This window comes from Mobula birostris, chromosome 4, assembly GCF_030028105.1.
Source record: "Mobula birostris isolate sMobBir1 chromosome 4, sMobBir1.hap1, whole genome shotgun sequence".
NCBI classification, from domain to species: Eukaryota; Metazoa; Chordata; class Chondrichthyes; order Myliobatiformes; family Myliobatidae; genus Mobula; species Mobula birostris.
This window is the reverse complement of record NC_092373.1, coordinates 48401114-48428514: the sequence shown is the minus strand read 5'-3', so window position 1 is coordinate 48428514 and position 27401 is coordinate 48401114. Positions and strand designations below refer to the sequence as shown.

The following is a 27401-nucleotide window of genomic DNA, read 5'->3' as shown; positions in this document are numbered from 1 at the left end:
AATGACATTACTAACTACACAATGAGGACCCCATTTTTTGTTGATCATTTAAATAAAATTATTTCACAGGCTAAAAAATAATGATCAATATGTTTATTAATTTAATTGCACCAAAATAAGGGCCACAAATAACATTAATTTGACTTTCCATTAATAGTACCAGCACATTTCAAGAGCTTCTTCACTCGGCTCCTAAGAGAATTCAGGATCAAGTAAAACAGCAACCTTGGGCACTACATTGATGAGATCAGACATGAATTGGACTTGTGACCTTTAGCAGTTAGTAACGACTTAGTAAATCTAGCAGCTGTATGCCGATAGGCATATTTTAGGAATAAAATCTTCGTTGTTGATTTTTATTTGTGTAAAATAGTAAACACCAATGTCAATCTTTGTTCTGGGGAGTCTGCCCTAAAAGTTTATATACATTTGGAATAATGATTTCCCTGTATACAATGACAGCTTAGCTTATGAAAGGTGGTTTTATGTAGAACAGTTCCGAAGCTGATTTAAAAATGTAAACAAAATGTCATGTAGATGTTAATATGTTATTAAAAGAGAATATCCCTAAAATGTGAGTAAAAAATAAGGATTGTAGGCAGTTAAATGGTTTTGGAAGTACAGCAGATGTCAAAGCATCGACAAAACATTTTTTCATTACATGAATAGAAAGTTTGACAGCATAAATCTAGTGCAATGCTGATTGATGGAAATGTTAATCTGTGGAGAACCATTTAATTGTCAATGTATAGATAATTTTATTAGCACTATTAACAAAATGTCAGCAACTTCCTTTAATTGTTGGAACAAATTTTCTCTGTTTGCTTTATTCAGTGGGAAGAAGTAAGTGGATATGACGATGGAATGAATCCCATTCGTACATACCAGGTCTGTAATGTGATGGAAGCAAACCAGAATAACTGGCTTCGAACTACTTACATAGGGCGTAAAGACGTTCAGAGGGTATATGTGGAGATGAAATTCACTGTGCGGGACTGCAACAGTATACCAAATATCCCAGGTTCTTGTAAGGAGACTTTTAATTTATTTTACTATGAGTCTGACACAGATTCAGCAACAGCAACAACTCCACCCTGGATGGAGAACCCTTATGTGAAAGTGGACACCATTGCCCCTGATGAGAGTTTTTCCAAACTGGAGTCTGGCAGAGTTAACACGAAGATCAAAAGTTTTGGTCCCTTGTCCAAGAGTGGATTCTACCTTGCCTTTCAGGATCTGGGATCATGCATGTCAATCATTTCTCTACGTGTTTTCTACAAGAAATGCCCATCTGTGATAGAAAAATTTGCAGTTTTTCCAGAAACGGTTACCGGAGCAGAACCTACATCACTTGTCATTGCTCCTGGAACCTGTGTCAGTAATGCAAATGAAGTCTCTGTCCCCTTGAAGCTTTACTGCAATGGGGATGGGGAATGGATGGTTCCTGTTGGAGCTTGTACCTGTTCTGCTGGATATGAACCTGCTGAAATGGAGACTGCTTGTCAAGGTAGGAGCATTATTGAGTACGTCTGGCATTTCTGATTTTAACCATTCCACTGTACTAGCATTTTTTCTTTCTTAGATTAATTTTTTGGAACTAGTTACATTTTGCACTTTCCCAGTCTTCACACTAGTAAATATTTGAGGGGAAAATAAAACAATTTAATCAGGACTAAGTGTTGGAATTTGATGAGTTTGTAGGAGAATGATTAAATGAGTCAACTATATAGTTACTTGTGCATTTGTATATCCTCAATGAGTTTGATAAGCGGAGGGCTGAGACACTGCTTGTGGTCTCCTGTTTATTTCAATCCATGGAAATAAATGAAGCAAATGCTCCAACAATGTGCAAAAATTCAGGAGCGTCATGAAGTCAAAATCTTGCTGGTCAAATAAAATATATTAATGGCAATGTTTTCCCACTCGGGGCTTCCTTATGTTGCCTTTATCAAATCTGGTTATATTTTGACCACAAATAGTTTCAAAAGAAGCTGCTAATGATATACTGATGGAGGGCATTCTGTCAGATATACATTTAGACCTTACTGGGAAAGATGTAAACTGTCTTTAAACCAAGATTATATTGGGAATTAAGACTGCCCTACATTGGATAGAACTCTGCAAGTGATTAATGAGCCTAGTTCAGTGTGTACGCATGCAGACTCTATAACCTACAAAAGGTTATGCCAAGTTTTGTATTCAGAACACCTCACTCCACACAAAGTGATATATTACTAGGAAATGAAGACTTGCTATTGTTTTTGGTTGGAAATATTTTTTCCCTGTCCATTTTCATAATATGAATTATAAAAGCTTGAGACCCCATCAAGGCTATTGCTTCCACAGTTTTGTTAAAGTCACTCTCTCTTGAACTTTACCTCAGCCGTTCAGGCTCCTGAGTGGAACTAAGCAAAAGTCGGTGTTAAACAAAATGTTTTGCATGTTCTGTGATTCTCAAAAATAACCAAGTAAAAGTCCTAAAGCATTTTTGGTTTTAAACTGGGTACAATCTTTCAACATTTGGCCACAACGTTTAGTCACACTTTGTTAAATAATCTGTTTCAATTTATGCTGTAGGGTCTTCCAACTGAGCCCATAATTTCATTTCAGGATTTTACATTTCACATGACCGTGCTATTTTAACTGAATTATAAAAAATTCAGATAGCTCATATATCTGTCAAACTCGTGATATTTATAACTAGATTTGTTTTCACATCCATTACATTGGCTGTGTTTTTATGGATAGATTCGAGTTGCCTGCTCACCTGTATTGTTAGTGAATTTTCAGCCATTCCATCATAAAATCTCTTCATGAAGCACCTTGAATCAGAACACAATTACATGTTCCAGGATCGTCTAGTTTAACGCTTGATATTTTCTCATAGTTACTCCTATTTGGTCATCTCTGACTTCACCCCACAGATAGGACTAACACTATCTGTGCTTTTGAGATAGTTATTGTCATGCATTTTTGACAAAGTTACTTCCCAGAATAGGTATGTGAAAAAGTTTTGACCCTCAAAATCTGTTTTCCTTCTAAATATTAATGTTATAACTTTTTCTAATGAAGAATATGTAATTTCTTTGGTAATCTGCTAAAAAGAAACAATGACTTTCAGCAGCCACTGAACAGGCATTAAGTCATTTATTCTTACAGTGTATAACTAATAGTCATTTCGCATAAAACCTTTGCATACAGTATGCAGGATCTTTCAGCAGTACAACAAGAAGCTTTTTTTCTGCAACAAACATTTACAAGAGTAATTCTGGCACACCTGAATAGTGCAATTATTATTCAAGCATTTATTTGAGTAAATTTTAAAGAATTTTTCTTCGGTGCTTTAAAGATTTGCATAAAATTCAGTTTATGATGGAAACCGTTTACCTTGGTGAATATGATTTGCAAAAACAACAGTTATTATTGTAGCAACACACATCAAAGTTGCTGGTGAACGCGGCAGGCCAGGCAGCATTTCTGAGAAGAGGTACAGTCGACGTTTCAGGCCGAGACCCTTCGTCAGGACTATCTGAAAGAAGAGCTAGTAAGGGATTTGAAAGTTGGAGGGGGAGGGGGAGATCCAAAATGATAGGAGAAGACAAGAGGGGGAGGGATGGAGCCAAGAGCTGGACAGGTGATAGGCAAAGGGGATATGAGAGGATCATGGGACAGGAGACCCAGGGAGAAGGAAAAGGGGGAGGGGAGAAAAACCCAGAGGATGGGCAAGGGGTATAGTGAGAGGGACAGAGGGAGAAAAAGGAGAGAAAGAGAAAGAATGTGTGTATATAAATAAATAACGGATGGAGTACGAGGGGGAGGTGGGGCATTAGTGGAAGCTGGAGAAATCAATGTTCATGCCATCAGGTTGGAGGCTACCCAGACGGAATATAAGGTGTTGTTCCTCCAACCTGAGTGTGGCTTCATCTTTACGGTAGAGGAGGCCGTGGATAGACATAACAGAATGGGAATAGGACGTGGAATTAAAATGTGTGGCCACTGGGAGATCCTGCTTTCTCTGGCGGACAGAGCGTAGGTGTTCAGCAAAACGATCTCCCAGTCTGCATCGGGTCTTGCCAATATATAGAAGGCCACATCGGGAGCACCGGATGCAGTGTATCACCCCAGCCGACTCACAGGTGAAGTGTCGTGTCGTAGACCATTTTTGCAAGCTCAGCTCGTTAAATAATGGAATAAGTAAAACAATCTTACTGCGCTAGAGGGTTTCAGCAAATGTAGGCAGTTACAAGAGGTATTGGCTAGTCATGCATTTTAAAGTCCTTTTTATGTTCGCACTTACATAGATTGTGACACAGAATGTTTGTGCTAAAGTATAATAGGTTGGCTTTTCACCATCCTGATTAAAGTCAGAACATATCCAATTGACACTCTGCTGGGAATTCAAAGAATATCCCAATGACTTCATAGAGAAATAGTTTTCATTCCAATGATCTGCCAGACAAGCATCACAGAGTACCATTTGCTGTCACCATCCGTTGCAGAGCACCTAACAGCCTGGGCGGTAAGAGCAATGGATCAGCGGCACCACACAACAGCATTACAAAAGACCATAACTTCAGTTGTGTAGGACCAGGACAGGAAGCACTTCGTGACGGAACGAAAGCAATCAGAACTTGTGTGTCTTTGATGGGGAATAGCAGGCAGAGATACACTGACTTTGCTATGTTGCAAGGAAAAAAAAAACTTAATGAAATAATTTGATGCATTGTGTAAAAAATGGATTTGTTCACTGCAGATGTCAATCTGCACATTTATTCTTCAGTTCCTTGATGTTGCTTTGAAAGAAAAACTTACTAGCAAAACGAAGGAAAATAACAGGAAATCATTCTCAAGCCCTACCTGTCACACCAGCTTTTCGTATGGTATTATATAATGTATTTCTGTTTGTCTGTTTAACAGCATATGTAAATTTTTATTCCTTTTGCCACACAAGACCCCAATTAATTTAATATCCTCATTTAAATGTGAACATAATATTCTACTTCTTGTCAACCAAAGCATCTGTTCATGCAGATGAGTTGTCCAAATATAAATCACGTGCTTTCTTGGCTCAGATTTCTGTTGCACAATACAAACTACATTAAAAGCACTCAACTGTATTTACTTCATTGGAATGCCTTTTAAAGTGGGTATTGTGAAAGCATAAAACAGGAGATTTGATGATGTTTATATCATTGGTCAAAAGTTCAAGACTTTTACAGTTGTAGAAGCATCAACTATGTTCAAAATTCAAAGTATGTATACGATATACAACCTTGAGATTAATGTTCTTGTAGGTACTCACCAAGCAAAGAAGCACAATAGAATTCAGAAAAAATCCCATACCCCAAAGACAGTCATACATCCAATAGAAGAAAAAGAAAGATCACGTCCTGCAAACAATTAAAAAAAAATCTGCACAACATGAAGCACAGTCCCCGAAAGTAAGCCTACTGCTACAGAGCCAGGTTCAGTGCTGAACTGAGTACCGTTGGCTTTAGGCCACACCTGCAGAGACAGTTCGGTGCTGAAACAAGTACCAATAACTGTAGGCCGCACCTGCAGAGACAGCTCAGCACTGAAGCGACTAAGGCCTCCTGGAGTAGTGAACTGGACACCAGTTCATCCTCAGCCTTTGGCCTCGATGCCTTAATTTTTTAACGCTGTCTTTGCCAGATGTTGCAAATCAGTTAAAATGTCTGCTGGAGTTTTTTTTCCCCAGTTGCTAAATTCAAGCCTAACAAACAGTTCAAACTTGTATTGGTGATTATTGGAACTTCTGAGTTTGAAAATTATTCATTTTCAAGAACTAACTTTTCTTATTTTCTTCTGAGTACAAAACCAGAGCTTTCATTGATATTTATTAATATTCATGGTTTTTATTATTCTCTATTATGTACAAGGCTAGAGATATCGTTAAAAGAGTCACTCCATGTGCACCAGTAAGCCTGCCCTATGAATGATTTCCTGTGTGTAACGTTGCCCCAGTAACTGCCCTGCTATTCTATTTAAGACAATAATTTTCTTTTTATGTAAATCTGACCTTTTTATCTTGAAGCAATACTCTATGATAAATATAGCTGTTAGATAAAATCACTTTATATTTTGTTAGGCGGTCACTGTAAATCCTTTTGGCATCAACATCTGGCTTTAGTCATATATCATCGTCTCCCAGAGGTGGAATATGCTTAATTGCAGCAGAAACTGTGTCCCAGATGGATACTGTAGCTGAATATTGATTTTACTGCCCTGTTGGTGCATCGGACCTCCCACTATCCTATTTATATATTAAAAAATGCTCTATAGCAAAGCAGATTTATACCCCTTTTGCCTTGATAGATAGTTTCTCTAAATTCTCATTTATAAAATATTGACTGAGTCCTTGTTTGACTGAACATAACTTTGCTCACTCACAGGGTCTGATGAATTGTGTACTAACTGCAAAAAAAATTATTTACTGCTGCTTGCACTCTGCTAAGTCTAAAGTTGGGAGCATTGGAGAGAAAATGCTGCAGTCAAATCGTTATTGAGTCAGGAAGTATGCTAAGATATAACTCGGGTATGGATGGAACCGAGGCCAAACAGCATCAAAGGGTAGTGGAATTACTTGACCCAGACATAAGATGTAGAAGGAGAGCGAAATGGACAGGTAGGGAGACAATCAAACAAGGGAGGGGTGAAAGAAAGAAATAAAGTTTCTGACGATGCGGGTAGTGATGTTGATGGCACTGTACAATGACCATCCTTTATAAGTGGGTGGCAATAGAGATTATAAACAGAAGGAGAGGTGTGAAAGGAAGAAAAAAGATAATTGCAATAGGACATGGCTTGAAGGTTGCAGCAGGGGATGTTAGAAGCAATAGCGAACTTCTAGGTGCAGGGATGTGCATTGAAAGTGAGTTCATTTTCTAACTGTGTGGGTGAAGGTGTTTTACTAGCACTGGCTTTTCTGGTTTCGTCACTGTGGGCTTTGGTGTGGCTGGGAGAGCGGTTTAGAAACTACATTGATTTTCTTTTCACTGGGTTTAGTGAGCGGCAGAGTCAGGGTGTGTGGGGAAAGAATTAGAAGTTTGGTTCTCTTACTATTGCAGTGGCTAATGGACACAATTCTTTCCCAGTAAAAGTAGGGAAGCTTTTACTAATTTTGACAATTTTTCTAATTATGACAAAATTAAAGCTGGTGTTAATTCTATGAAGGCGGTAAGCAGACAGAGTTAATTCTGAGAATAGAGAGGTGGGTGTCAGAAAGTTAACAGCTTGAAGTCCTTCATCACTGGAAAATTGTTATTCAGGGTAGGAAAAGGTGGAACATTGGATAGAGAGAAATACTGCATTACTTGTTACATGCATGCACGTTAAACTGGTTTCTAAAAAGAGGCATGTCTTTTATGTGACTTTTGGGAATCATCATTTTTTAACTCCTGGTTCAACACTGCAGAGCAGAAGTAGAAGGATTTCAGTTTGTTTCATCCTTTCTTTCAACAGAATTTGAAGACAGCTTACATCATAAGTTATTTCCACTCTAATTTTGTATCCTTATGCCTTCTAAGTGTCACCATGCAAAATACAGATGATCTACTGGAGAGGGAAACACTGATCCCCAGATGGACCCTGAATACAGGCACTAATGCCAGTCCGAGTGTGGGACTCCCACGCATATTTAGCAGAAAAAGCATATACGCTCATTTGGTTTACTATTGCCAAGCGGTGCTCATTTAGAGGAGTACTCAATGCCTGCAGACCCTCACATCCACACCTATTTGGATCAGAGAAACTGGAAGTTGGCAAATCTCATATACAGTATATGAATACCAGAAACAAGTAAATGCTTTTGCTTTTTTAGGAGTTGCAGGGAGGGGGCTGAGTCCCACTGGCTATTTTTGGACTTTATGTCATTACAACTCCCAAAGAGCAAGGGCAGAGTTGAGCTTTGCCCCCTTCCTCCCAAGTAGAAATTAAGTCCTCTGGAGATTGGTCAGTGTAGGAGATGCAGTCTGGTTTAAAAAGCTGTGATCTCAGTAGGGTTGCCAACTTTCTCACTCCCAAATAAGGGACAAAAGTAGCAGTCAAATATGGGACACTTGTGTTTACTCCAAGGTAGACTACCATGACCATGAAGCCTTGCATAGGCACCTGTGTGCGCATGAATGACGTGCGGATACATGACGAGGGTATGCGTGTACGTGCTGATTTTTTTCTACAAATCGGTTTTGGCTTAACCTTCCCGATTCTGTTCAGTGAAACTACACTGTATATACATTATTTCTACTTTATATAGGCTGTGTATTTATCATATAATTCTTGCTTTTACTATATGTTAAGTGTTATTTTAGGTTTTATGTGTTATTTGGTATGATTTGGTAGGTTTTTTTTGGATCTGGGAACGCTCAAAAATTTTTCTCATTTAAATTAATGGTAATTGCTTCTTCGCTTTACACCATTTCGGCACGAAAGGTTTCATAGGAACGCCGTACCTTAGCGGGGGAAATACGGGACAAAGGCGGACCCGTAAGGGACAAACCAATTTAGCCCAATATACGGGATGTCCCGGCTAATACAGGACAGTCGGCAACCCTAGATCTCAGATACTGAGGCTTATGATGGAATGAAATTGATTTTTATGTTCTTTTATAATCTGTATCATTGCTGTGAAAGTTGAATGAAATTATTTTTGCCCTCTTCCCATTCCAAATACAAAGCACAAAGTTATACACTGTACTTCCTTTTACTTTTCACGACTACACTGACATAACGGGGCACGCCTGTTGTGGATTGTGTGTCTGTGTTTGTTTTCCAGATTGGATGTTTATGACCAGTAATATACCATGAGGATCAGTGCTGGTTCACTGTTACTGTCATCAGAGTTAATGATTTGGATGAGAATGTAGTGGGCGGGGTGAGTAAGTCTGTAGATGGCACTGAAATTGGTGGTACTGAGATTACAACATGATCTATATCAACTGGGAAAGTGGGCCAAGGAATGGCAGAAGCATTTTAATTTGGACATGTGTGAAGTGTTGCATTTTGATAAGTTAAATCAGGATAGATCTTATAGTCAGGGCCCTGGAGAGTGTTGCAGAAGAGGAAAGCCTGAGATAGAAGTACATAGTTCTCTGAAACTGACCATATCAACATTGGTCAAGCTATTGACTTTAAGAATCGGGATATCATGTTGCGACCATATAAGACATTAGTGAAACCATAGCTGGAGTATTGTCTACAGTTGTGCTTGTCAGATATCGGAAGGAGCCATTAAGCTAGAAGTGGTGCAGAAAAGATTCACTGGGATGTTGCTGAGACTGGAGGCCTTGAGTTAAGAGGAGAGACTGCATTAGCTGTGGTTTTTTTCCCCTGGAGCATAGGAGACTGAAGATTGACCTCACTGAGGTATAGAAAATCATGAGGGACATAGATAAGGTCTGTGATAGTGGTCTTTTTCCCAAGGTAAGGGAGTCTGAAATTGAAGGTCCCAGATTCAAGGGAAGTTTGTGCTCTCCAGTATTAGACTTCCTTACCCTGGGAAAAACTTAAAGGGGACTTGAAGGACATTTTTTTCACTCAGAGCATGATGGGTATGTGGAACAAGCTGCCAGAACCGAATACAATTACAATGTTTAAAAGGCATCGATAGGAATGATGTAGAGCAGGAGCTCACAACCTTTTTTTATGCCATAGACAAATTCCATTAAGCAAGGGGCCTGTGGACCCCAAGTTGGGAATCTTGGTTTAGAGGAAAATTGGTTAAATACAAAAAGGCAACTTGGTCAACATGAATGAATTGCAGTGACAGCCCTGTGTCATGCTGTAATACACTTAAGATTTTTTTTCAGAAGTAAATGAAATCTTTGCTAACTACTGTGAGCAGGATACCTCTTTAGAAGCAGCCTAATCACAGGATACAGTGAATGAAGTGGGAGATGTAAGGAATGTAAGAATAAACAACAGCTGTAGCCTGATTGACTAATACACCGAAGCACCACCAGCCATATTGGATCTCTTAGCAGGACCAGAGTACTTTACAGGGTCTGACTGAACAGACGGAATGGATCAGACTTATGTCTCATATGCTGTATGAACATGTAGCACAGTGTGACAGCACTATTGGGTACCAAGGACTCAAACTCGCCCTATTTCCTTCCAAGTTACATAATCACATTGCGACCTTCAGTACTCATCCAAAAGGGGATATGTTGAGCTGTAGTCACTTCTCTCTGCATTTTGGTTTCATTTTAGTTTTGTTCTCATTTTCTTGCCCTTTTTCCTTTCAGCCAAAAAAATATAAGGATGGCTGCTGCTTGGATTTTGCCGTATTCTGCTATAAGACTTTGAACCTATTGTTTGCAGCTTTTTTCTTTTTGTGGTTTCTGCAGAATAACATTGTTGGAGTAAAATAACAGCAGAAGATGTCCTCATTTTAAATCGTGACTTGAAAAGTGTCTCTTGCTGTGGTATTGATACACATCAGGTGCAATAATGTAGTTGTATTATTCTGTCAAACTTTGTCAGTGCCAAGCAATGAAAATATAATAACTCAGGTTTTGCAGTCAGCAGCACAGGGCCCATTGACCTTGAAGAAAGCTGTCCACAAAAATTTAACGGACTCCGTGACTCTGCTTTTCCCCAATTATGACATGAATTTGAATCTGCACCACCCACAGGGGAAGTATAACATACTCGAGGAATATTGAAGCCATTGAGCAGCCAATCAGATTGAAGAAATCTAACAACCAACAGCAGGAAGAGTGTTGATTTTAATTTGAAGTTTTTTTTTCATTTTAAAATAAAAATAGATTAAATTCTGAAGCATAAACATGGAATAAAGGTAGACGATGGAATATGGTGATAGTAACTATAAAAATATATTTTTATTATTTTGAAAATTTTAATATGGAATGGAAGAAAGTCACACTTCAGTTACTAAACTATTTTTAAACAAATCCAGCTGGTCACGTACACTGTCCACCAGGAAAACGACTCAGTCCCTAATGCCTTCAATCTTCTGTGCATCCAGCTTTCTCCACACATCCAGCACTCTGTGCATCCAGATGTCCATGCATTCAGATTTCCTTGTAAATAGCCCTCCATGTGCCCAACTTTTGCAGTAACATGTCTTTATTCCCAGTTGTTATCAAGTTGGATTATTATTACATTGTCACTCTGCTGCATAATTTTAACCTTTTTTCTGGTATTGCCTATCATTTTCTTCCCTGGCCATCTCTTAAAGATCGCAATTTTTTTAAATACAGCCGATGCTGGAAGTCTAAAACAAAAACTGAAAATGCTAGAAAAGCTCAGGGGTCGTGGCACATCTGTGGGGAGAGCAACTGAGTTCATTTTTCAAGTTGAAGACCCTTCATCAGAATTGAAAAGGATATTTTTCCCCATTATGGTCTACCCTTTATAAAGTTACAGTTCCTTTAAGTTGACGCCCTACCCTATAAAGGATATAAAATATGATTTTATCCACCATTTGACACAGAATCACATTTGTGCAAGGCTTCAGTGGTTTTCAAAGTGCATTTGAATTACCTCCTGTACGTGTGCTAGACCTGACCATTGAGCCCCATGTCCTTGGCAACAGCCTGTGTGATGTGGTCCAGCAAGTCATGCTGAGCCCTCATTACCAGCTGTAAGTAATTTGTAAAGCTCAAGTCATTTATGCATGGGAACTAGCTTTTCTAAAATCTTTAGGAGCCGTTGGTTTTGTATCCTTGGCGGGATTTCATACCATGAAGGTAACATTCAGCTGAAAGTCCTTGAACTTTGGACAACACACATATTCAATAACTATTGCAGCCTGTGGTGAAGACGTGGCACAGATGGCTATTTCTCACGCAAACTACTTCAGGCAGAAGAATCCTTTCCACATCAACAGTAACTTGTGACTAATTGCAGTCATCTGTTACCAGGGAATTTGTGCAGGTGTCAGCATTGTAACGGATAACAGAAGAATTGTTCCTGACAAATTAGGAAGCAAACTAAAGCTAACAAACAGCGCAACGGTAACACAGCAAGGGATTTGAATGGGAAAGTGAAGAATGAAAGGAATAAAGAGATTTCCGTCTATTAATTGAGGAAGTTTTGACATTCTTTCCTCATTCTTTCTTTTAATTGGAAAAAAATGTAGCAAGTGATTTTGTACAGCTTTAATATTTAGCATGTCACCATTCAAAATTTGACCCAACATTTTAAATTTGTGAAGCAGTTTTCTAAAGCACTATTCATGTAAGAGAGATTCTCATGGAGAAGAGAGATGGACCCTGAGTAGAAAATTAGGTGGTTATTGATGGCAAAGTTGAGGGTTAGGTTGTTTGGAGCTTTTTAAAGCAGAGGGTGTATTAACAAGTGGAAATGATTCTGGAAGAGGTGCCCTGCAGGACTGGGGACAAAGAATCATTCTCCTGTGGTGGAGCAGAAGAGAAACTAATCAAGAAGAACTGAGGATGTGGGTGGCTGAAAGAGATTTCCTAAAGGTGGGGAGAGCCCAGGAAAAGTATCTTCCAATCACTTTGCTTAAGTGAAAAGAATCATCAATCATACAGTTAAAGACATGTGCCAATTTGTGAGAGAGTGGTATTAATGGATTATCATGCATAGAACAGTACAGAACAAAAAGAGTCTATTCATCCCAACATGTCTGTGCTGGCTCAAGGGAGTTATTTAGGTTAACGGGAATTCCCAACTCAGTCTACAGCCTTGTGCATTCTGGCACTGAAGGCTTCAATTAAGTGCTTTGTAAATGTGTTGTGCTTTTCTACCTCAAGCATCTTTTCAGGAAGTGCAGCCAGACTTTCGACATCTACTGGGTGAAAATAAAACATCCCCAACCCTTTAATTATTTTTAATTAAATGAAGGCGGAGATTATCAAAAATATTCACAGGCACTCAAAATCTTCTGACCTTAGTTGAGCTTTGGGGCATAACTTAACAGTCTGTGAAAGCATTTCTGGGAATCAAGCTGGTGGGACAGTCTTACAGGTCCTCATGAGCTGGGACCCTATTTTGACGACCAGTTAGCTGCTCCAGGAGAATGTATGTTGGGGTGGGGAGCCCACACTGCAGATTGAAATGGATTAGACTGGACTATGTCACAAAGAGGTGGCATTGTTGCACTTGGTAGGTATCCCTTATCATTTCCGATGCACTATAACAGATCACAAGTTGCTGCTGAGGAGGGAGTGCTCTCCTAATGCTGCATGGTCAACATTAGCTTGGCATGAACAAAAACACAAAAGTAAAAAATGGATTTTAAGCTAGAGCACAAAGGAAACTAGCTTCGATATTCAATAACAGAAAAGCTGTCGGATCAAATTTAACGTGGAAAAAAATCACCCTATTGCATGAATGTAGCAAGTTACCTTTTGAAATTAACAAATTTTTACAAATTTTGAAGTTAACAAGTTTCACGGCACATGCAGGTGATAATAAACTTGATTCTGACCATACTGTGTATAAATATATATATTTAAAAATTTTGATGGCTGAAGTTTGTACAGTAAATGCACTGTATACTAATTGTGATTTACAGTTAAGGGTGTCTCAGTTATTAGGTCTTAGTTGGAGGTTAATATTGACAAGGGCATTGGAAGAGCATTTCTTATTCAGTTGTGCCATATGATCTTTCACAGTACATCTGAAATAACAGCTGAAACCAGAAAATACGGCTTTGTCTTAAGTGTCCACTCCTATTACCTTAGTTCTCTAGAGTGGGATATGAACTCACCATCTACCAAAATGAGAGTGGTTAAGGATACCTTATGTTCGTACTGAAGTACAGTTTACTTGACATGCACTGTCACATTTGCATACTCGATAATAATACTTATACCAGCTCTACAAGTGTATGTAGAGAGCTCAGCAATTAGATTTAGGGTCTAAATGTGTGCAGTGTCTTAGCTTTAATGTTTGTCCTTCAACCAGCTACATTCAGAATCATGTATTATTGTCATGCTCCGATTTTCATCTGCTGAGATTAATCATCTTTTTGTTCAGCCAGACAATCGTGATTGTGTTCAATCAAAATTAAATTTTCCAGGCTGTTAAGAGGATATTTTAAAATCCTGGTACAGAAGTGAGCAACATAAATCACCACAAATATTTATGCAGCAGTATTGACCACAGATAGCTGCTTTCTTGCCAGGAGGTGATTATTAATAACACTGTCCACGTAACATTTTAATCAATACTCAGACTGAGTCCCTTCCAAAGAAGAAATGATTAAGAGCTATGGTTGAATAAGAAATTAACTTTTGTTTGATTCAGGGCCCTTTCAGTGACTTGCTGTTGTGTAGTTTCTCAAGTCACAAACTCACTAATTGCTCAGATATGGAAATGTGCTAGAATAGACTTAACAGTAAAATGGAATGTTCACTCCAAAAGATGGTAGAAAACACATACAGTGGCCACTTTCTTAGTTAACTCCTGTACCTAATAAAGTGACCACAGAGTGTCTGTTCATGATCTTCTGCTGGTGTAGCCCATCAAGCTTTGATGTGCTCTTCTGCACACCACTGTTGGAATACGTGATTATTTGAGTCTCTGTATCCTTTCTGTCAGGTTGAACCAGTCTGGCCATTCTTCTCTGACCTCTCTCATTAACAAGGTGTCCTCACCCACAGAATTGCTGCTCACTGGATGCCTTTTGTTTTTGCACCATTCTTTGTTGGGTGAGATTACAACTGGGGTTCATGGGTTAAGGTTGAAAGGTTACAGGAAACATGAAGTGGAACAAGCTGCCAGACCAAATGGTGGATGTAAGGTCAATTTCAACATTTTAAGAGAAATTTGGATAGGTAGATAAATGAGTGGGGTATGCAGGGCTATAGTCCAGGCGAAGGTCAATGGAACTAGGCAAGTTAATGGTTCTGCACTTATTAGATGGGCCAAAGGGCCTGTTTCTGTGCTGTAGTGTTCTGTGACTCTGTAACTCTTCTCAGTCCTAACTGGCTGACCAGTTATTCCAAGACTGTGACCCCTGTTTCTACATACCCAAACCAAGGAAATATATTTCCTGCATCTACCCTTTCAATCCCTGTAAGAGGTTTATCTTTTATTGAGATTACTTCTCATTCTTCTAAACTCCAAAACATGTAAATAATTATGTTCATTGTTCCAGCATATGAAATCGTTTGTCATGTTGTGAGCAGTCTTTATGCTTCAGTAATAAATTTAGAGTGTCTAATCTAAATTATATGTAACTGAATGGGAGCTCTTAGTCAAAACAAAATACCATATTTAAAAGCTTCTTCAGAATAATTAACAATTTCTGCAAAGGTCAAGTATCGTCTTAAGAATGGCTGCATTATTAGGGAAGGAAAATAGTTGGTGAAATAAGTGCCTTGATCACAAAGACTGGCAAGCAATTTTCCAGCAACATCTGTTGCTGATCATATATGAAAAGATTCCTGTTGAAGCAAGAGGGACATATGATTCACATTGATATCCTATGTGGTGTCATTGTCAATTACAAGTTGGATGACTTAGTAATGATGTCAAAATATCTAGAATATGCCAGCAATGATCATAAAGTGCAGGATTGACATTAAAACATCAGCAAAACTGTACACTGAATGGTCTGTATCGTTCTATTTGCTATGTTCCGGTTCATAAAATTTTCAGCAGTTTTACTCATGCAAGGGAACTCAGATGTAATCTAGCTTTGATCTTTTGTTTAGACACTTAACCTTTGGATGGTGGGGTGGAGATATGGCTCTATTGAAGGAGATGTGAGGTGCTCCTTTCCTCCGCTAGCCTGCAGGTCACCCTTGGGCAAGGTGTGGCACCTGCTTAGGCCCCACTGATCAGGGTCATGTGATGCCATGGAAGAAGGTGGTGAATGGTCAGATGAGCAGTTGGTGCATATCGCAAGGCAGTCAGTCTCTGAAGAGTATTGATGAAGGCTGGGATCACCCATCTTGTAAAGACACTACCCAGAAGAAGGAAATGCCAAACCATTTCTGTAGAAAAAATTTGATAAGAACAACTATGATCACTTCCCTCTTATGACATGGCACATAATGGCGATGATGATGAACCAATCATACACCAGAATGAGGAATTACCCTTGCATTTTGAAAAGATGAAATTTGTCACATTGGCGTGTGTACTTAGGCAGCTACCAAGGACACCTATAATGTCACTGGCCAAATTTCAGAATGAACATTTTTTTTCAAGCATCCTTGGTCTTGAAAGTAGTTCCCAATACATTTATTATAAATTATAAATCCAATGTAATATGATCCAAATCGTGCTCCAAGACTAGATCAGAAGAGAAAAATTCATGATCCCTTTGTTAAAATTGATTGTATGAATTATGTGTCTATTATATCTTATTTCTTGCACGAATACTTGACTTTTTGAAAACTTTGTTGGCCCTTAAAGATGATTTTGCCTGTTTTGAAGCTCTGAATATCTGGCATTAAACATAGTTAATTTCAGCACAGAAGGTCAGCAACAACAAATTTTCACAATTAGGGAGGGGTCAAGGAAATAAAATTATTTATATTTTGCTTTTCCTTTCCCAGAGGAGGCTGCAACATTCATTTACAAAACAAAGTGTTATAACTATTGCAGAAATGATTTAGGTACTTTAACATCATTACTATGTCATCCAATATGTATTTGTTAATGGCACCACATAGGAGATCAATGTGACAGAATTGATGGCTTTGTGGCCACTTTTGCAGATGATACAAAGAAAGGTGGAAGGGCAGATAGTATTGAGGAAGCAGGGAGTCTGCAGAAGGACTTAGATTAGGAGAATTGCAAAGAAGTGGCAGATAGAATACAATGTTGGGAAATGCACTGGTCATAAATTTTGGTGGAAGGAATAAAGGCATAGAGAATTTTCTAACTGATGAACACCTTCAGTAATTGGAATTGCACTGTAACTTGGAAGTGCTTGTGCAGGACTCCCTAAAAGTTAAATGTTGTGTCAGTAGTAAGGAAGATAAGTGCAATGTTTGTATTCATTTCAGGTGGACTAGAATATAAAAGCGAGGATGCAATGCTGAGGCTTTATAATGCCTTGGAGAAGGTGCAGAGGATGTTTACGAGAATGATTCTGGCAGTGAAAAGCTTAATGTATGAGGAGTGTTTGGTTGCTCTGGGTCTGTACTTAATAGAGTTTGGAAGAATGAGCGGAGATCTCATTGAAACCTACCGGATATTGAAAGGCTTAAAGTGTTCGTGCAGAGAATGTTTTGAATAGTGGGAGAGTCTAGGACCAGAGGACACAGCCTCAGAATAGAAGGATGTCCCTTTAGAACAGAGGTGATGGGGAATTTCTTTAGCCAGGGTGTGGTGAATCTCTTGAATTAATTGCCACAGATGGCTGTGGAGGCCAAGTCATTTGGTATATTTAAAGCAGAAGTTGATAGGTACTTAGTTAGTAAGGGCTTCAAAAGGTTATGTGGAGAATGCAGGAGAATGGGGTTGAGAAGAAAAATAGAACAGCCATGATTAAATAGCGAAGCAAACTTGATGGGCCAAATTGCCTAATTCTGCTGCTATGTCTTATGGTCTGCTATTCGCCTGCTGGAGGCTTATCATGTTCAGGAGGAACTTAGTAATGGCACTAAATCTTTTATTTTGCAGTTACTACTATTAACAGATATCAGTGTAAGTATTTTGCCAGCTAATTGCTTTCCAGCACTAAACTTGTGAGGCACTTTGCAATGTATCCCTATGTTAGTATGAAGTAGCTATATGCTGCTTACAACTTACTATTCCAATAGAGGAAAAACAGCAGTTTAACTAAACCTTGTACTGGTAGGAGTGTATATGTGCAGGAATATCAGTGATCAGGTTCAATATCTGCAAAGCCTGGTGCTCATTTACTGAATAATAAGTTAAATGAAAGGATTTAGTCAAAGAATTCCTGCTGAATAGAGTAGGCAGAACTGGTGAAGCAGAGGGATAAAGTACTCCTTCATACTGCACTTAAAAACACATTCTGATATAAAAACAGCAGAAACATTCCATAATCCTTTACAAATAAAGCTAATTAAAACTGGGATGCAATCCAGGATGGAATAGAATGTTAACTAAATGGAGTGTTACATGATCCCTTCTTGTGTCTTCCCATTACATTTCTCGTTCTTTAATCTTAGTGCACTTTAGCAGAGGCATAGAGCTTGGAGATGTGAAGTTTAGCTTCTCTTTACCTGATCTTGTATTTGTAAAATTTAACCCCTCCTGCACCAGATCTTAAAGCATAAATTCATGGATTACATTTCTGTGTTTCAGAAATCAGGTACATTCACAGCAGGAATTAATTTTGACCCGAAACGACACAGCAGGAAAGGGACAGACAGGATCAAATTGTCAGCCCTTCATATACTGCCATGGAAATGAATGAAATGAAAGTCCGGGTAGTGTAAATCTGCTCAGTTTTCCACTAAGTGTGATAGGTTGAATCAGGATTTTAGCATTCTATTTGGGATTAGTTTTGCATTATGTAAATTTAAGGATTTTTCACTTTATTTTTCTGTCAGGACAAGTTGTGCAGGATGATTAATGGAAAACAAGAGCATCATATTACCTTTATCCAGATTTTCCAAGCATTTTTGTCTGAGATAGACCAACAAAATGTTAAGAAGGACCTGATTCCCTGCAAATATCAGTAACATGATATAAAAAATCAACATTTTAAAGAAATCTGGCAAATATTCATGAACATCTTTTAGGTCCAAATAACTTAATTTGTATTCCACTGAACTAAATATTTACTAATAGGCATCTGTGATCTGTTTGGCCAAAGAAAGGGGATCTTTGTATAAGTTGAATGTAACATACTTTAAGTCTTGTGAGTAAATCAATTTTAAAATTATGTCAAAACTCGTATGGCCAGATTTTGGAACAGCTTCTTTCCAACTGTGATAAGACTGCTGAACGGACCCTGACCCAGATCTGGGCCGTACCCTCCAAATATCCAGACCTGCATCTCAGTTTTTTTGCACTACCTTACTTTCCATTTTTATATTTTCCATTTATGATTTATAATTTAAATTTTTAATATTTACTATCGATTTGTAATCCAGGGAGCGGGAAGCGCAGAATCAAATATTGCTATGAAGATTGTACGTTCTAGTATCAATTGTTTGGTGACAATAAAGTATAAATGTAAATACACAATGAGTGAGGAATCCTACATGAAATATATTATTAATTTCTTTCATAAAAGTGAGATAATTAAATGAACTGCTAATTTATTATTTTTGCAGAGAATTTGGCAATTAGCACTTAAGGAGTAGGCTTGGTTATTGGGATTATAAATTGGGGGGTTGGGTCCTAGATGAATGAGATGACCCTGTACCAGCTCTACATATTTAGCTCCATAGCACTGGTAAAATCAGCTTCCAACTGAAGCCACGTAAGCCCATGGTTTATGTCAAAAGTTGGCGTATTCATTACTGTTTTTTGTTTAATTTAAGTTTTGCCGATGAATTAATTTCCTGCTGATTTAAAAGAATTGATAACGTCTACAGTCCCTCTGTTTTTTGTTAATTCAACTTATAAATGTAGGCCCAAACTCATTACAACAAGATACATTGCCTAAGGTAATTTATTTTCAATGTGCTGCGTATTTGTTCATTAAATCATTTTATTACCTTTATTGGTATTAAAAAGACCATGGGAGCTGTTGAGATTTTTTATTACACTGCAGTATTCAAAATGCTTTGCTTTTGGGCATATTCCAAAAACATATGCTATTCATTAAAGCAGCTATGTGTCCTTATCAAACTATAGGGTGGACAGGTTACGTCCAGGAACATTGGTGAGAGATTTATTATTCCTTATGCAAAGACAAAAATTGGATATCACTGCCTAGGTCTGAAGCTATGTCTGAATTTTTCCAGATTTGAAAATGTGTAGGTACGGAAGGGCCTGGTGTAATCATTTATGCATTTAAGCATAGGTAAACTGCACACAGGCTGTTATACAATAACACTTATTTCTGGCAAGTTTGAAACAGAAAGAGCATAAGAAACAGGAGCAGGAGTAGGCCATCTGACCCGTCGAGCCTGCTCCACCACTCAATAAGATCGTGGCTGATCTGGCCATGGGTTCATCTCCACCTACCTGCCTTTACGCCATAACCTTTAATTACCCTACTATGCAAAAATCTATTCAACCTCATCTTAAGTATATTTACTGAGGCAGCCTCCACTGCTTCATTGGGCAAAGAATTCCACAGATTCACCACTCTCTGGGAAAAGCATTTCCTCCTCATCTTCATCCTAAATCTACTCGACTGATTAAAGATGTATGTTCAATTTCACAGAAGAAGGCTTGTGGATGTACCAGGTATATTGTGATAACGTATACCTGCACTGCAGTTCTGCTTTGCAGGAGTTACATGATCATTTACCAGAACTGATCTTTTAGATAAACAGTTTCATATTCACAAAAGGAACCTTGGTGCAATTTATGAAGTACTGCAAGTTACTGTTCTACAGAATGAAGGTGCTTTGCCATGAAATGTTTGCAAGGAAGCCTATCCTCTTTGGGTAATTTGGCCCAATATTTCTAGATGACAACAGTGTTGCTTGACTTGGAAAGAAGCAGCAGCTGGAGACAGTGGTGATTTCATTATCTAGCCCTTGGAATGAGCTGTCAAGATAGACTGATTAAAGAGTATCAGATATTAGCTTTGGGTCCTAGGTCTGTCAATAATGAAGAGTAACCTCTCAAATTGGACATACCTTTCATTCATTGAATACAAAGCAAGCACATAACATTCATTAACGCAAACAACAGGAATTCTGCAGATGCTGGAAATTCAAGCAACACACATCAAAGTTGCTGGTGAACGCAGCAGGCCAGGCAGCATCTGTAGGAAGAGGTGCAGTCGATGTTTCAGGCCGAGACCCTTCATCAGGACCCTCCTGACCCTCTTCGAAGGGTCTCGGCCTGAAACGTCGACTGCACCTCTTCCTACAGATGCTGCCTGGCCTGCTGCGTTCACCAGCAACTTTGATGTGTGTTACATAACATTCATTGTTTCTAATTGATTACTGTTTGTCCATTTTACAAGGGGGTATAGAGATTACAGCTTCCAACCTGAGTTAAATGTCTGTGTAAGGAGAAACTATAGTTCATAGCAGGTCGCAGGAGCCAGCCAACTTCTATCAAGAAGACTTCACCGTTTAGCGCAAATGTACAAATTCACTAAAGAGAGTCAGTGGACCAAAATACTGTAATTGTGAGCATAAGGCATAACGTAGATGAAAAAAGTACTTTGTCTTCTAATGCCTTTAGTACCTAGTGTGAATAATTAATGTCTGGATGCCTGAAATAAATGTACTGCAAAGCCCCATGAGAAGGTTGATAACATTCTGTGGAGTGGACATACTGCTGTGGCTACTTTGTTCTTGAGAATTTCTGCCAGATTCCATAGAGGATGAAGAGGCCTTAATTAAACTTTTTAAAAATACAGTATAACTGTTGTCAATTTGTACTAAAATTCTTCTCAGGTTAGTTTCTGGATAAAATAGACAAATGATACTGACCTATGAAAATGTCTATATCTACACTTTACCAGTGTTAATATGCAGCCCAATTTACAGAAAGGCTGGCTACTCAGTTTACCAGATTATCCATTCTCTGAGGTTTGTTGAGGCTACTGAATGATACAACTCTGTCTCAGGAGTCAAGTTGTGCCTGAAAGATCACCAGGTCCATAATTTCACAGGACACAAGGAGTCGCATGCTCTGGGTTAGAAAACAGCTCTATTTATTTAGCAAGTGCAATCCTTTGAAGAGCATGCAAGCCTTTGTATTGAACTAATTCCATCCTCACATCACCTGCACTGCCATCCAATCCCTCAAAGTGATGCTCATGCTCAAAGGGCAGTCAACATGTTTTTGACTGTTTGCTGATGTCAAAACTTTTACTTGCTCTCCACATGTTGGGAATGTCATTAAATTACGTCCTTACATTGTGGTTTAAAGTCAGCATTTTGGCAACTGCACCGTTCCTATTGATGTGTACCTGTGATTTCATAATTGATTTCAATGTGACAGGTAGGAACATACAGATCATGCTGTGTATGTTTTGTTTTCATCTCTGATTCCAGGCTGTACAAGCTGTTATTGGCAGATACTTGTGCATCATTCCTATCATGCCTCATTTGCTCCCATCACTTTCTATATTAAGTAAGATTTATATTCTTCTGATCTTCTTCCTCACTCTCAGTGATATTTTTAATAATTATCATTGACTGTAAACTGAAAGAAATAATAGGTTCTTATCCACTTTGTCAATTTCTTTTCTTATCTTAAACACTTATCACATATCATCTCACATATTAGTATACCCACAAAGATATGGGTCTTTCAGTTGAACTTTCTCTTCAAAATTATGGGTGATATTCCTTTGGAGAGACTTCACCTGTGCTGATAAATGATTCAGGACCTGAAATATTACCTGTTTCACTTTCAGCAGATGCTGCATAAACTGCTGAATATTTTCAGCAATTTCTATTTTTTATTTCATCCATGAATTGTGCAATAAATCTATGATAAATTGATCTAATGTCTCCCTTTGTTAAAGGAAGCAATTTTACTCCAGCAAAGTAGTTTACATTTATAAATGCCCACCAATGATGACATACAATTATGAAAACATCAGATTGATTGTCTTGCAAATGTTCTAAAGGCTGTCATTTTCTTGCATTAAACAGAATGGTGGAAATATAATTTCTTGCTACAGAAGAATGTTGTTCCTCTGAAGCATTATCTGGAAGTTCTCAGCAATTCATTTTATTAATCTCCGCTTCCTCTGGGCCAAGATTCAATATAGAAAGTGGAAATATGCCTTCTTCAAATTTGCTTTGCTTCATTATTTTAAAAGCCTCATAAAAGTTTATTGTATAGACATAGATATAGTAATTTCTGTAGGTAAGTGAAAACGGGCAGTCTTTTGGCCATGTAAAGCTGAAGATTTTCGTTAAGTATTCGTTAAAGATTTCCCTATTGTGTGATTGAGAACTCTTGGAAGCAGCTTGCTCTACTAGATCGGTGATGATTGACATTGGTCAGTTTAGAAATGAATGAGTTTCCTGTTGGGTCCTGGTTGCTAAGATACCCTTTGTAGATATTTTCTATTTTTATTACTGTCATGATAGATTAAGTCAGTCTCATAACATAGCAAAGCACTCATAAAGCTTTCACCACCTAAAATATGTATGATAAAAATATTATCACTGAATTCCAGAGACACAGGAAAGTCAGTCTCGCTGAAGATACCTTACAATGCACTGTTGCTCCACCTTGCTTTGTAGGGTTACATCTGCTGATCAATTGCCAACAGAGTTTAGACCAGCAGATAGTCTAGTCTAAAAGTGTAATATAGAAGATATGACCACAGCTAAAGTTTAAAGCAACAAAATGCTGGGAAAATTCAGCGGGTTGACTGTTCTGTACGGAAAAAGGAATTGTCAATATTCAGGACAAAACTCTGCATGTATAAAGTGTTGTACCACACAAAAACAACCACATTCATGATGCTGTAAAACTATTTTAAATTACTAGTCTTTTTCACAGCACTGTGGAGAGAATTGAGAACAAAAGAGCCAAAAAGATATGAAGTGAAAAAAATACAAAAAATGGAAGCGGAAGAATTGTCTCAATTTCTAGCCTAAATCTTGTTGAAGTCATTTAATCCTAGTGCTACCTCTAGTGCTCAGCATCTCCTTCAGTGCATCAGTTGTGAAAGTAGCACCAAACATCTTCTAAACATCAGGAGTACCTGCCTTGACAAAAACCTTTGAATAAACTATTGCCTATTTTAGTAATTTTTCACATCTATCAACAATTGGCAACATCTGTCTAGGATTTTTGAGATTACAGTAGTTTGATCAGTGGGACTGACAGACTATACGTGAACAACAGACAGACTTTTCTTCTTTACCTTAATGCTAAAAGCACACTAGAATGGATGGACTTACCTATGGTAGATTTCTATCAGAATCAGATTCCCAGACCACTTACTGCATAAGGATCTGCTTTTGCAGTTTGTTGCTTGCTCTGACTCATAGTTGACGCCCAAGACCCAAATTCCAGCAGATCCCAGGTCTCAAGCCTTAAACAAATATTGTAGGCATGCTGCACATTTTCACAATGAAACTGATTTCTTGCCAGGAAACTTTAAGCAAATTGATGCAGTGTCCAACTTTCCCATGATTAACAGTGAGCGAGCAGTAGTGCACAACGTGAGTGGTGTCAATCTAAATACTCAAGGCCAGTGTTGTAAAAGACAGGATGGTATTTCACATTACGTTGAGTACTATTTATATACCTAGGGCTGCTGTGCACCGTAGGTTCTGGGAATGTCACTGTGCCTGAGCAATGTGGAAAATTGTGAAGATATTGTACTTTACAGAAAGGCTCAGTATTCACGTGAGAAGTCTGCACCCATAAAATTGACCAATTCAGTATATCATCTATACCAATTGGTGGCATAAAACTTAATATACACTGGAAAGGTTATTGGATAAGTTGTCTTCGAGTTGCCTCAACAATGGTGGCCCTCCGAATCAGATGTTTCAGTGCCAATAGAAAGTATTCACTCCCCCTTGGAAGTTTTCATGTTTTATTGTTTTACAACATTGAATCACAGTGGATTAATTTGGCTTTTTTTTTGACACTGATCAACAGAAAAATACTCGTGTCAAATTGAAAACTGATCTCTACAAAGTGATCTAAATTAATTACAAATTGTAAAACACAAAATAATTGATTGCATTAAGTACTCACCCCCTTTAATATGCACACCAAATCATCACTGGTGCAGCCAATTAGTTTTAGAAGTCACATAATTAGTTAAATGGAGAATATTGTGTGCAGTCAAGGTGTTTCAATTGATTGTGGTAAAAATACACCAGTATCTGGAAGGTCCAGCTGCTGGTGAGTCAGTATCCTGGCAAAATCTGCACTATGAAGACAAAAGAACACTTTTAAGTAACTCTACAAAAAGGTTATTGAAAAGCACAAGTCAGAAGTTAGATATAAGAAAATTTCCAAGTCACTGAATATCCCTTTGAGTATAGTTAAGTCAATCATCAAGAAATGGAAAGAATGTGGCACAGCTGTAAATCTGCCTAGAGCAGGCCATCTTCAAAAAGTCAGTGACCGTGCGAGAAGGGAACCAGTGAGGGAGGCCACCAAGAGACCTATGCAAATCTGAAGGATTAAAAACTTCAGTTTCTGAAATGGAAAAGACTGCTCATACAACAATTGTTGCCCGGGTGATTCATTAGTTGCAGCTTTATGCGAGAGTGGCAAAGAGAAAGCCACTGTTTGAAAAAAAACTCAAATGCCATCTCGGCTAGAGTTTGCCTAAAGGCATGCAGAGACTCTGAAGTCATCTGGAAGAAGGTTCTATGGTCTGATGAAACCAAAATTGAGCTTTTTGGCCGTTAGTCTGGATGCTGTGTTTGGCATAAGCCAAACACTGCACATCATCAAAAATACTCCAACCCTACTGTGAAGCATGGTGGTGGTTGAATCATTTTGTGGGGATGCTTCACTTCAGGGGGCCCTGGAAGGCTTGTGCAGGTAGAAGGTAAAATGAATGCAGCAAAATCCAGGGAAATTCTGGAGGAAAACTTGATATAGTCTGCAAGAGAACTGCGACTTGGGAAAAGATTTGTTTAACAGCAAGACAGTGACCCCGAGCATAAAGCCAAAGCTACACAGGAACGGCTTAAAAACAATGAAGTTAATGTCCTGGAGTGGCCAAGTCAGAGTCCAAACCTCATTCCAATTGAGAATTTGTGGCTGGACTTGAAAGGGTTGTTCACTCATGATCCCCATGCAATCTGACAGAGCTTGAGCAGTTTTGTAAAGAAGAATGGGGGGAAATTGCAGTGTCCAGATGTGCAAAGCTGATACAAGCCAATTCACACAGACTCAAGGCTGTAATTGCTGCCAGATACTAACTTCAAGGGGATGAATTGTTATGTAATCAATTATTTTTTGTTTAAAAGTTGTAACAAATTTAGGCCAATTTGTAGACATTTGTTTTCAGTTTGACACAAAGGAGTTTTTTCTGTTGATCCGTGTCAAAAACGCCATATTAAATCCGCTGTGATTCAATGTTGTAAAACAATAAAACATGAAAACTTCAACGTGGGGGTGAATACTTTTTATAGGCACTGTAATAAGGCTAGTCTCCTTTGGGAAGAGCAGAAATTGCTCCCTCGGCCGGTTTGCTAACTGTTGCATTTGCTGAGTTTGTTTTCTTCATTTAAACAATACAGTGCTCACTCAGCTATCTTCAACACTTGCTCGATGAATTGCAGTTGCAAGCAATAAAGCTGGAGAAAAGTAATGCAAGATTGGCACACTGCAGAGCAGAAACGGAAAAAAATAGATAAAATATCAGTGAGGCTTTCTTTAATCTATTTGTTTTTGTTGCTCTAATCCAACTTCAGTAGGCTGGAGCAAATAGTTACAGTATATGCTCTTTTTATAAGGTGAGCAGAGTGCAGGAGGTGGCAGGAAGCAGCCAAGGAAATGTAGTATGTCTGTGCAAGTAGAGCTCACAGCCAGTAATGTAGCATGTGTTTGGCAGCAGTGCAGTCTCTGGAACATTCCCAGATTTCTTCTCCATAAACGTAGCTGTGGTGTCCTGGGCACACAAGCATAATTTTACAATTTCCTCTCGTCATATGCATGGCTCTGAGGTGGTATTGAAATGATGGAAAATTGGCTCCATTATTGAGAAGCTATAATGCTTCTTGCTAAAAGCAACTTGCTTTAAATGGAAAATAGTTCTGCTTCAGATTTATGTTTTGATTTAATGTAAGGCTGCATTCATTTCTGATCATTCTGGAACCTCAACTATTCGTGAAACTGTTTTAACAAAAGTCAAAGCATATTTGGATTTAGAAGCAGGGGAAAAATATTGGCATTTGAGACAGGGCTTGAGTTGTAGTCAGTAATGGAAAATTAATTGGAATTGGGTCAGGAATAGCACTTTAACAGGCTCCCAGTATACTTCAGTTTCAATAAAATTAAAGTGCCCCTCTGAAAATGGCAGTGGATCCTCTGGTCAAGTTGTTCAACTTGTGTCCTGAGATTAACCTTATGAAATATGAAACAGAAGTAATAATTTCTTAGGAAACCCTGGCAAGAGGAGACTATGTCTGCTGCCAGAGAGTATTGAAAAATTGAAGCAGTGCTGCTATGATTTTTCAATATGTGCCAGCAGCCAGCAAAGTGCTTTGTCACCAATACATTGCCAAAAAACGACCTTGTCAAAACTGGCAGAAACTGCATTGCATGCAGGGGATCTTTGACAGAGTTGTGTTTTCCACCCCTTGCAGGAGGTGCAAGCAGCTTTCTAGTTTTTGGAGGGACATGTAGGTGTGCCCTGAAAGGAAGACAGTGCAGTTTAG

General features: G+C 38.5%; 1 protein-coding gene across 5 annotated transcripts in view; it reads left to right on the top strand.

The window, feature by feature from the left end:
* LOC140196317 (ephrin type-B receptor 3-like) overlaps positions 1 to 27401 on the top strand; it is a 91845-nt gene that overhangs the window by 33818 nt on the left and 30626 nt on the right. For all 5 annotated transcript variants that reach the window (XM_072255310.1, XM_072255307.1, XM_072255311.1 and 2 more), the window contains exon 3: positions 835 to 1507. In XM_072255310.1, coding sequence (XP_072111411.1) covers positions 835 to 1507 — 673 coding nt within the window. The remainder of the gene's footprint in view (positions 1 to 834; positions 1508 to 27401) is intronic.